At 37.9% G+C, this 12,406-nt stretch overlaps 1 protein-coding gene across 1 annotated transcript in view; it reads left to right on the top strand.

Moving 5' to 3' along the window:
• Nucleotides 1-12,406, top strand: part of LOC150087319 (very long chain fatty acid elongase AAEL008004-like) — a 131,726-nt gene that overhangs the window by 104,822 nt on the left and 14,498 nt on the right. Inside the window, exons 5-6 of the mRNA XM_090371123.1 lie at nucleotides 6,784-6,889; nucleotides 9,721-9,857. Of these exons, the coding sequence (XP_090227249.1) occupies nucleotides 6,784-6,889; nucleotides 9,721-9,857 (243 nt within the window). The remainder of the gene's footprint in view (nucleotides 1-6,783; nucleotides 6,890-9,720; nucleotides 9,858-12,406) is intronic.

Below are 12,406 nucleotides of genomic sequence, written 5' to 3'. Positions count from 1 at the left end.
CCTATGCTGTGATAGAAGTATAACTGCACTCTTGCATAGATGGTTCTGCATCACTTCTTTAACCTCCATTATTTCTCCTGGAACAGAAGTTAAGCTAACAGGTCGATAATTACTGTTGTCACCATTTGATCCCCCTTTGAATTTGGGATACATTTGTTTGTGCAACTTCAGTCCACAAGGACTTCCTCTGAATTGATAGATGTTCTCATTTTGGTTAAGGGTTAGCTTGCCCCTTTTCTGCCTTAATTAAAATAATTGGATAGATCCCATCCACCCCAAGTGCCTTTGTTATGTTTAACTTTGACAATTTCTCTTCAATTCCCTTCTCAGTTATTACAATCATTCAGCTCCCTTAGTTTGGACTTTTAGCATCCACTTCTCTAAAGAATTCCTCATGTGGGGAATGTAGATGCAAAGTATATTCAGTTTGCTCAGCAAAGTGAGCAGGATCATCAACACTTAAGTCATCAATGTCAATTGGACAAATGTGATTCATTCCCTTCCCTTGAGTGTTTATATAAGTAAAGAAGTCTTTGTATTCTTTGCCAAAGATTTCTCATCTGCCTTGGCTTGCCTAACCTCCTTTAACTTGATTGCAGACTAGTTTATATCTTCCACAGGCCTCTGAATCACCTGATAATTTATATGCATACCATGCAGCTTTCTTCTCTGCCATTAGTAGCATCAGTTCATTTTATATCCATTTGGGCTGATACCCCGAAGAGTTTCTTTATTTGGTATGAAAAGCCTAGTAGCTTCTATGATTAATTCCTTGAATGCTTTCCATTTAGAATTTCCTGATGGTAACATTAGTTGGTTCCATTATACAGAACTTAAACTGTCTGAAACCACTGGAATCATCTTTACAAAAGCAAGAACCCTTCCCTTTACTCTTGATTGTATTACATCTTTCTTTAAGTAAATCCCAAATCAATATAGTGTGATCATTGCCACTTAGTGGTTCTTTTATTTGGAGATTCTTAATCCATGAAGGGGCACTGCTGATAATCAGATTGGGAGTATCACTCCCTCTTGTTGCCCCTCTAACATTCTGCTGTAGAAAACAGTCAACCTATAAATCCACAGCAAGTCTTGCTAGTCTGTGCATGATCAACCCTCAAGTTGTAATCAATATCTGGAAAGTTAAAATCTTGCATTATAAGACATTCTGATTTACTGGCCCACTCCATTTCTCTGTATGGTTGTTGTACTCATTAGGTCTATAACACATTTTACTCATTTTTGCTTTCCCAGTGCTTATATCACACTAATTTGACTCAACATTGCACTGGCCACCCACATCAACTGGATGCACTGCCTTAGTTTTTATGCTTGTTAACTAAGAGTAGCACCCCCCCTCTCCTATCCAGTCTGCACTCCAGGTCATATGTGGCAAGCTACTGATCAAAACATAAAGTAGCCTTCCACCATCTTCAATACTATACAAGGAAGAGCCTCCCTGCAAGAAACAGACTATGCAATAATCCTGAACACGTCAACTAAAGAAGACCAGAGAATAATTGAAGAAATGACGGATGAGTGGAAAAGGGAGTGGACTGGCTCTGTGCTAGGAAGCATTTCGGTAGAAACTCACCACATGTGAGTTTCTACCAAAAGCTAAAATATTCAACAAACAATATGCTACATGGTTTGAACCAGACTTTACTTATTGTTTTTGCTAACTGGACATGGTAGTATACTCAGTTGTACTCTCTTGGATTAGCAGACTTGCCTCTCTGCCCCTGTGGATCATCAGAAACAGTCAATCACCTAATCTTCCAATGCCACATTTATCAGGACCTAAGAGCTCAACTACAAATCACTGAAATATTATGATCAAGAAAATCTCATCTTGACTCCTCAAAGATTCATGTTGTTTGCTGACTTTGCAGACAGCCTCTTCAAACATAGGAGAAAAATCCTTACTACTCTAAACAAAACCTGGACACAGATGGACACCAATTTGGACATTCACTAACAATGACAAAGACCACAGCATGATGCCAAGCCAAAGAATCCTGATTGGAACCAAAGGGTTCCACTGTCCTAACTCTTTTCTCAAGGGATGCCCCTCTTCCATCCCCTACTGCCTAAAACTTTACTCCTCCCTTCCCCAAAACCTGATTTCTTCCACTGACCTACATACAATCTTCCTTTTGCTTTTTTTGGGGAAGAGGGGCCCAAGGGAGGCTCCTCTCCAGAGGAACCTCTTCCTGGGTGCACCTCCATGTGGCAAATGATGGGAAGCAGGGGCAGTGAACAAACTCATTCTATGCCCCCATGCCTGCAAAGAGCTGACATGCACTCAATGAAACAAATAAACAAACACACCCACACTTACCATGCTGCCGGCATTTGCACATCTGTCATACAGATGCTACAGTGGCTAATGGGGGGGGGGACCCTGGAAACCACCATGAAACAAACATTTGGACATTGTCCTTTCTGTATACATTGTACTCCAACATATTCAAATTCTGCATCCCTTATATCTGAGTGACACTGGTCTCTGATATCACATTTGTTTCATGATAACTCCAGCAGTTAGTTTCTAGCACCTTGCTTTCAAGGCTGTTGCTCATTCCAATAGAAGCAGTGCAAGAATTGCTTTCACTTCTGCCTTTGATTCCTTTTAATCTATTAATGTGTATACACCTAATGCTGCATCACTAGCATCAGCAAATATTCTTGCACCACTTTTGTTTAAGTGTATGCATTCCTGTAGAAGCTTTCATTCCTGTTAATGAGCACAGACCATGCTGTGAAAAATTCTACCTCATGAGCCTTGCACAATCTCTCCAAGGCCAAATTGAGAGTAGGAGTGTGCTATATAGGCCTAATGACTCTGAGTATAATAAGAAACTGTACAGGGAAATAGTGGGCCAGTAAATCAGAGAGTCTTATAATGGGAGATTTTAATTTCCCAGATATTGACTGGAATTTGGGGCCTGGTCACTTGCACACTAGCAGGGCTTTTGTGGATTTATTGGATGATTGTTTTCTACATCAGCATGTTCGGGAGGCAACTAGAGGGAGTAATACTCTTGATTTGATTATCAGCAGTGATTTTTCATGCATTAAGAATCTGCAGATAAATTAACCACTAGGTGGCGGTGATCACAGTGTGCTGAAGTAGGATTTACTCAAAGAGGTAACTACCATTAGGGGTAAAGGGAAGGATTATTGCTTCCATAAAGGCGACTACGATGGACTGAGACTGTATTTAAATTCTATACAGTGGGACCAACTGATGATGTTACCAACAGCAAATTCAAAATGGGAAGCATTCAAAGAACTTATTTTGGAAGCTACTAGGCTTTACATACCAACTAAGAAATATTGTTCAAGGTTTAGGCCAAAATGGATGTCAGATGAACTAATGAGGCATATGGCAGAGAAGAAAAATGCATGGGATACTTACAAATTAACACATGACACAGAAGCCTATGATAGATACAACTTGATATCCAACCAAGTTACAAAGGACGTTAGGCAGGCGAAGGCAGATTATGAGAAATCCTTGGCAAGGGATGCAGAGAAAAACAGCAAAGAGTTCTTTACTTATGTAAACTCTAGAAGGAAGGGGATGAATCAGATTGGTCCACTTGATATTGATGGGTCAACTGTTGATGATCCTGCTCAGGTAGCTAACAAACTAAACGAATATTTTGCATTGACATTCACACACGAGGAGTTATTCAGCGAGGGAAATGCCAGAGGTGTATTCAACTCTAGCAGTAAGCTACAGAATCTTGAAATAACTGAGAGTAAGGTGGAGGAGAGGTTGTTGAAGATAGACACAAGAAAGGCACCCGGGGTGGATGGGATCTATCCAGTTATATTAAAGGAGGCAGCAAAGGAAGTAAGCAAATCCTTAGCCATAATTATGAGAGCTTCCTTGGACTCAGGGGAGGTACCCATAGACTGGAAATGTGCAAATATGACCCCAATTCACAAAGGAGGATCAAAGGCTGACACAAGTAATTATAGACCTGTGAGCTTAACTTCTGTTCCAGGAAAATTAATGGAGGCACTGGTTAAAGAAGAAGCACTGCAGGATCATTTAGACAAGACTTCAGTTATAGCTCGGACACAGCATGGTTTTGTTAAGGGAAGTCTTGCCTGACCAATTTGATTGGATACTATGATGCAGTCACAAAAGAACTGGATGCAGGGAATAGCTTTGATATTATATACTTGGATCTTAGAAAGGCTTTTGATACTGTTGCACATGGAAGACTGCTACACAAATTGGAGCAGTGTGACATTGGAGGCAAATTGCTGCTATGGATAAAGGGGTGGTTGAGGGGGAGAAGACAGAGTGGTAATCAATGGACACTGCTCATTGTGGACTAATGTTATTAGTGGAGTCCCTCAGGGCTCAGTGTTGGGTCCATTATTGTTTTCTGTATTTATAAATGATATTGATGATGGTATATCAAGCTTAATGTCAAAGTTTGCAGACGATACAAAGGTTGGCAGGGTTGTCAAGGACACTACTGACACTATGCTGCTGCAACAGGATCTGGAAAGGATGGGCTGAGAGATGGCAAATGAAGTTTAACATTGACAAATGTAAAGTACTACACATGGGAAACAGCAACCCCAGAGCAACGTATCAACTCTGTGGTACTACACTGACAGTGGTAGAGAATGAAAGGGATTGGGGGTTGTTGTGCAGGCAGATATGAAGTTCTCTAAGCAGTGCAGACGGGCTGCAAGAGTAGCTCATGGAGTATTGTCAATGATATACAGGAATTTTTCCAGCAGGGATGAGAAGGTGATTATTCCCTTGTATAAGGCAATGGTCAGGCCACACCTAGAGTACTGTATACAGGTCTGGAGGCCTCATTTCAGGAAGGATGTAGAGCTGCTGTAATGAATACAGAGAAGGGCAACAAGATTAGTGAATGGAACAAATGGGTGCTCTTATGAAGAAAGGCTTAAGTTTTGCAAATTAGTGTCTGGAGACTAGGCACCAGCAAGGTGATCTGATGGAGGTGTATAAAGCCTTGAATGGTTTGAGCATGCTCAATGCTGATGGGATTCTTCCTCTAGCTCAGAATAATCACCTGAGAGGGCATAAATTCAAATTGAGGAAAGACAGATGTAGGATAGATGTGCGGAAATTTGCCTTTAGCCAGCGGGTGGTTGGTTGGTGGAACAGACTTCCATCCCTTGTCGTGGAGGTTGATAGCCTAAATAGGTTTAAGGCTCATCTGGACAGGTATTTTGAACGAATAGAGGGGTGAAGTGGAAGTGGGGTTTTTTTTTTGGCTGATGCTGCATAAGTTGCTTTCTTGCATCAAATGCCTCTACTAATGCTAATGTTAATATATAGTACTGCCATAATTATTGTCACAAAAGTAAGACTCCTGTAAAAATAGAAAATGATATCACAGCTCTGGGTTTTGCATCATGTGTAGTACTAGTGTTATGGTTTTCTTTAACCAGTATCATCAACTAGTAAAGGAAGCCAGTGAAATTGGAATGGGGAGATGAAAACAGTACTACTGTCCTAAGGTGCACTATAGCCACAGCAGCAGCTTGTGCACCATTTTAAACACGCACACACACTCTGAAACGACTTGGAATAAGCCGAAGATTTGTCTACAGGGCAATTGATAGGTACAATTAACAGAATTGATGACAGGCCCCAGTCTGGCTACCCAAGAACTGTGAGGACCCCTGCAGCTATCAAGCTGGTGGAGAACATAATTCATAGGAATCCCCTACAAAAACAGAAACATGTCCAGAGAATTGGTAATATCACCAAGAGCGATGTCACACATAATAAAAAGTGATCTAGGGATGAGTGCCTACTGCAGGAGAACAAGATAGTTCCTAACTCCAGCTCCAATGGAATGGAGGCAAGAAAGATCAGAGGCACTACAACGTTGATATGCAAATGGTAAACATTGACAGATACTCTTTACAGCTGAAAGGATTTTTACTATTGAGGAGAGTTACAACCATTAAAAGGGGTCATCTAGTGCAAGGGTGTACCTGAATTCTGGAGCTGCACATGAGACCTCTCAATCAAACTTTGTTCAATGGTCAGCACTGGATCTTCCAATAGGACTCAGCACCTGCCCACAAGGAAAAGATCCCCCAAACATGGCTCACACAGAATGTGCATCAATCATTACAAATAACCTCCTGCCAGCCCAGATCTTCATCCACTTGATTAAGGTTTGTGGACCCTTTTTTTGAAAGGGATGGCCTGTGGTAAAAGGAATGCCACATTGGAGAGCCTGAAGAGATCACTGGACCATGCTGTGGCACAATTTCTTGCTGGATGTTGTGCATACTTCTATTGATGAATGGCTAGAAAGTTTGGGGTTCTCGTGTTTAAAAAAAAAAAGGAGGGACATTTTGAATGAGTGTTGTTACTTCATTTCTTGGGTATTCAATTATAAACACAGTTTTGTTTGTGTGTTATTTTACACACTCTCACACAGCTAAAATTGAAGTGTTTTTTTTTTGTTATATGTATTTCATTTAAAATGAATCTTGCACACTGGTTTTTAAGGCTTGCACCTCTTAAACCTCCAAAGATTATCTTGTGTGGTTCTCAAGCCTATGAATGTTATTGTGCAGTTGTTAAGTTTGACCACCACTAATAGGGTTTATTCTGGAGGTAAAAATTTAAAGACAGGGTTTTTTATTTAAAATTTTCTGTAATTTCTTGTATTACTTGGTCTTGAGTAAGTAGATTTACTATAATCTAGTAGTATATAGAACTAAAACTTAATTTTTTTTTTTTTTTTTTTTTCCCTTCAGATTTTCTTTGTTCTTCGAAAGAAATTCACTCATGTGTCCACACTTCATGTTGTCCACCATGGTATCTTACCCATGAGTATTTGGTGGGGAGTGAAATTTACACCAGGTAATTGTATTAATGCTTTGGAATTAACAAAAATTAATATTGCAAGTTTGGTAAAAATGCTATATTGTGTTTAGTATTTTATTTATTTTTTTTTTTGATATTTTGGATTTCCATGTTAGTCTTTGGGCGTGGAATTTTGGTTTAGGATAAGTAGTAGTGGCACATGATGCAAGAAAGCAAGTGTAGGAGCTTATGCAGCATCAGCCAAAAAAAAAAAAAAAAAAATCACACCATTCCCTCCAAATGCCTGTCCAGTTCCTCCTTAAATTTATTTAACCTATCAACTTCTACGACAGATGGAAGTTTGTTCCAGCAATTAACCACCCGCTGGCTAAAGGCAAATTTCCGCACATCTATTCTACATCTGTCCTTTCTTAATTTGAACTTATGTCCCCGTAGGTTGGTAATCTGAACAAGTGGAAGGATCCCATCAGAATTCAGCGTGCTCAACCCATTCAAGGCCTTATAGACCTCAATCAGATCACCGCGCAGGTGCCTAGTCTCCAGCCACTGCAATTTGCAGAACTTAAGCCTCTCTTGGTAAGAGAATCCCTTCATTCCCCTCACCAATCGTGTTGCTCTTCTCTGTACACGCTCAAGCAAATCTACATCCTTCCTAAAATGAGGCCTCTAGACCTGTACGCAGTACTCAAGGCATGGCCTGACCATTGCCTTATACAGAGGGACAATCACCTCCTTTTCCCTGCTAGCAAAATTCCTATATATCATTGACAAAACCCCATGATCCGCCCTAGCAGCCTGTCTGCACTGCTCAGAAAACATCATATCTGACTGCACAATTTATAACTCAACTATGGAAAATCTAACTGTGCCACAGGAGATACCAGTTTATTTACTCATAAACCTGCATAGTAGTAATTCCATTTAATTTAATTTAATTCCATGTAATGCCATTTAAGTTTAATTATTTAAATTTGTCTTCTGTTGAAAGAATGGTCATGAGTTTAGATATAAAACTTTACTTATATCATATGAAATTTGGTATAAAGTCTCTTATAGCAATTATTATGTAAACTTAATGGTAGGAATAGTCTACAATAATCTAAAACTTACTTACGTAAGCAATTTATTTTGTTTAAGGGCTATTTTCATAGCACCTGTTAGATATGGTGGCCCTCTTTAGTTTAGTGCAGCAGTTCCCATTTGGTGGTTCATCAACCCTTAGGGGTTTGTGCTAAAAACTGATGTCTTCAATTTTTTTTAAAAAAGTATTCTCTGCATGAATCCAGATTCATAGCATTTCTGTAAATGACAAAGGCGTGAGCAGCTTTGTCATTTACAGAAAGCTGCTCACAAATAGCAGCTTAATTATTGTTTTTTTTTTTTTTTTTTACTATTGAGGAGAGGTACAAATGCTATATGTAAATCGCAAGAATTAAAAACATAATATTGATTCATATTTCTCTCAATAAAAAAGCAATTGAAGCTTCATATTAGCATTAGTAGAGGCATATAATGCAATAAAGCAAACTTATACGGCATCAGTCAGAAAATTTTTTTTTTATCCCCAGCATTCCAAAAATTCATTACATAATGGTTGAAAATTAAAAGGTTCAGAATTCATGTTAAACATGAACACTTTTTTGCTGAGCTGTAAATCAGAAAAATAAATTTTATATTAGTTTACGTACATAAACTAATAACAACACAAGCAAAAAAAAAAAAAATGAACAAAACTGTGTGCCAAGTCTATAAACACTTGATGTCAAGCATTCAGTTAGTGTGCCAGTACTAAGTAGTTGTTAATTTCATGTGCTGTTACTGGCAACTCATTGGTTGACCACTTAAGAATGACTGTTGAGCACAACTGCATTTTGAATGCAGTTGCACGTTGAGGCAGCAAACGTTAAAAGTAGAATGATAATGGTGATGCTGGTACACTTACACTTAACTCTCCGGAACAAATTAGATTTTAATCTTCAGCCAACAACTAATGTGGGCTTGCTATTTTTGAGTTATACCTCACAAGCATAGCATGGATACTGCAGAGTTAAGGGATCTATGTGACCTTGCTTTTCTTTATTATATATATTCACATAGCAATAAAACTCCTGCTCTTAGTTCTCTGAAACTGATTTATTCCCAGCTTTTACTTATCTTAGCCCATCAGTAGTTTTGTTACAAATGTGCTTAATATCCATAAAAAAAAAAGTTTAAACGAAAGAACTAGAAACTGTTCTTTTACTGAAACCTTTAAGCTCTCCAAATTTATTTTGGCTCTTTTGCAGCACTGCATTGGAATGGGTGTATTAATCTCTAGAATATTTTCCTTAATGTGCTCATGTCAGACAGCATGGAATTGGCTCTATTTAATAAAGCTGAAGACACTTAATATGGCTATAGTCTCTCTTAAAATTGAAGCCTCTCTCCTTTCCTTTGTATGATGGAAATGGATGGCTCTACCTAAATTAAGTGTATAAAATGTGTTAGCCCTTGATAATGAGTTATCCAGAATGGGCTGAACACAGGAAGAGTTGTTCACAAAATTGAGTGAACAAAGAATTTGTGTAAAATGCATAAGATGAAAAATATTAAAATTATAACTTGTGTGTAGCATTAGCAACTAAGGCCATATTGCTCCGGGGATATGCGGTGGTCATTTCTTGACCTTTCCATATGGTGGTCACGGGCTCGAACCCCGGTCTAATCAAGAAGCGTGTGCTAAGCACTGCTGCTCCTGGCTATGGAGGTGCTGTGTGTGTGTTTTGCTTAATTGTGTTTTTACAATGGCATTTGTCTTGCCGCATAGCATTCCTTATATTTACTTTAATTTTATCTTCTGTTAAATTAATTTAACTTTTTTTTTTCAGGTGGCCATAGCACATTCTTTGCCTTTATCAATAGTTTGGTTCATGTTATTATGTACTTCTATTATGGACTTGCAGCTATTGGTCCAAGTATGTATAAATATCTTTGGTGGAAAAAATATATGACTGCATTCCAAATGGTAAGATTCTATTAACTTTTCTTTGTAGAAATATCTAATTGTTAATTAATAATATAAGTTATTGATATAAACTTTTGAGATGCACGGACTTGGTATTAATATCCTTAATATTAGATTCCTTGTCAGGCTTTGTAATAAAGCTGTATTACAATAGTAAAATTTCTTCTTGGATGGTTGCAGATCTACTCTTTCAAAATAAATCTGGAACCATCCAGTGCTCCCCCATTTGTTACCTCATCCCAAAAGTGCTAATATGGAATTATCTATTGATTAGGGAAGGCCATCACAGTAGGTTGAATTGAATTTACCCATGTTCCCGTAACAGTTCTGTACATGTTGGGCCTTGTAATATGGCATATTTTCCTGTTGGAAGAACCTATTTGCAGATGGATACACTGCAGCACACAAGTGTGCCTAGTTGCAAACAGTCAAATAACCTATGCCATCAATGTTGCACAGAAAGACAGCATAAGCTTCAGGCTTCCTTGCACCATAATATGGCTAATAATAATTGCCAGTCTGTATTGTTGATACCTTGTCAGTAAGAGTCCATAGACTTGTGCTATTTTCACCATATTCTGGTCCTCTTATCAGCATGAATGAGAAAGTGGAATTTGTAAGACAGCAATATTTTTCCAATCCTCCAGAGTTAGTGTTTCTGAGCCCACTGTAATCATCTTGTTTTTTTGCTGATAGGAGTGAACCCAATTCAGTCATTGGTTACAATACCTCATTTATAACAGGTGCAAAGGGTTGTGCATTCTGAAATACCTCTTTATTTATTCAGTATATTTAACCAAATTGTTGTACCTGTAGCAGATTGTTAGTAGGGCTATCTCCTATTATTACAATAAAATTTGGTTACAACTATGGTATTCAGTTGTTTGACTGAATACTAGCCTTCCTGATACTATGCACAAGTCTTATCAGCCTTGGTTGGCCTCTTGCATCAATGAAATTTGAAATGAGTTTTGGATTGCAGGAAACTTTAATGAGCTAAAAAATAACCTTTTTTTTTTATAAAGGTTCAAATGGCTAAAAAAAAAAAAACCACATCCAAAGTCATTAAAATCTCATCTTGCCTTTCTTTTAAGGAATTGTTGCATACAGCATCTCTACTTATGCTTTTGTGTGTGTGTTCAAAAAACTTAACAGCTGTACTGTTTTAATTAGTCTAAACATAAATGACAAATTCACAATAATGGCATCTATATAAAATGTAATGTTGATTTAAAAAAAAAAGAAACACGGGTGAAAATACAGCCTAATACAAGTGATCTTCACTTAACAAGTTCCTAAAGTGTTCTGCAAAATCATTAGTCAGATTTAAATGGAAACCATGTAACAGATGATTTTGATTAACATAAAGCAAAAGGCAGAAACCTTTAGTAGAATTTGTACACTTTCATAGCCTTTATAACTGAATGAGTTCTTTAAAGCCAGCTTCTTTTAACAGTGATCATTTTTAATTTGAAAAATGAAATCCTCCCTGTCAAAAGGAGGCTGTTTATTTAAAATCCATCTGTATTGCTTCCAAATAGACAAGTGCAAATGGTCTTTGGCTACTTTGAATTCAGAAGCATTGTCTCCTGAAATGTCTTTTTACTAAATGTTTTCTTCCAATATAAAGTTTCCTCAATATTTATAACTTTGTTTTGAACCATCATAAGTTGGTGATCAGCATCTGTTTAATCATCGTGAAATAATTGTTCTACATTTTTGCCTGTCTATTCCTTCAAATTATCCAGGCACAATATTCTTCTTCCTCTCACAATTAATTCTTCCAATCAGAATGATTTGTGGCACTGCACATTCTTCTTTGATGTCTCATGTGACCAAAAAAGTTTCATTTCTTGATTACAGATAGCAATTTCCTTACTCTGTTGACTGATCTCAACACTTCCATATTTGTAAATTTAGCTGTCCATGGTAGTGTAATATATTTTCACAATGCTAATTTTCTTGGAAAAAGTAATGTGATGGTTTCCCATTGCCTTTCACATCACAGAATCATAGCCAGATTTGGAGAGACTCCATATCTGCCTGTGATTATCTGAAATTTTAGCTGTTCCAGCACTTCTTGGTTCCGCCTGAATATCTACAAACTGAACTGCTTCCCTCGGCTTGGGGATTAAGCTTATTTTATGGCAGCTTTACTCGCAATGTCACAATGCAGTTCTTGGATTCTTATAGCATTTCTTGAGGTTGTCCCTCCCACTATATCCTATTAACATTGCCACTCCTTGTTCACTTCTGCTTTATTTGCTGGGATTTATCCACTTACTTTGCAGCTAACCTCTGTATCTAGAGGTCATTCCACCATCAACCTGGTGGATGTACTTGATATGGGCTGAGCCCCAAATTTGAACCTATAGCCACCTTCAATTAATTTTGGGAAAATTATGTGCAGTTTCAGCAGCTGCCTTTACACCAATTATTTTAATATTATGCAAGTTACTGCACACTGTACATACTTGCTTCTTCATATAAACTTCTAGCTTTCTTTTTGTGAAACACTAAAGGTATATTTGGTTCCACAATGGCATTTA

This window comes from Mastigoproctus giganteus, chromosome 4 (genome assembly GCF_048544385.1).
Source record: "Mastigoproctus giganteus isolate SK-2022 chromosome 4, ASM4854438v1, whole genome shotgun sequence".
Taxonomy (NCBI): domain Eukaryota; kingdom Metazoa; phylum Arthropoda; class Arachnida; order Uropygi; family Thelyphonidae; genus Mastigoproctus; species Mastigoproctus giganteus.
This window is presented reverse-complemented; position numbering and strand designations above follow the sequence as displayed.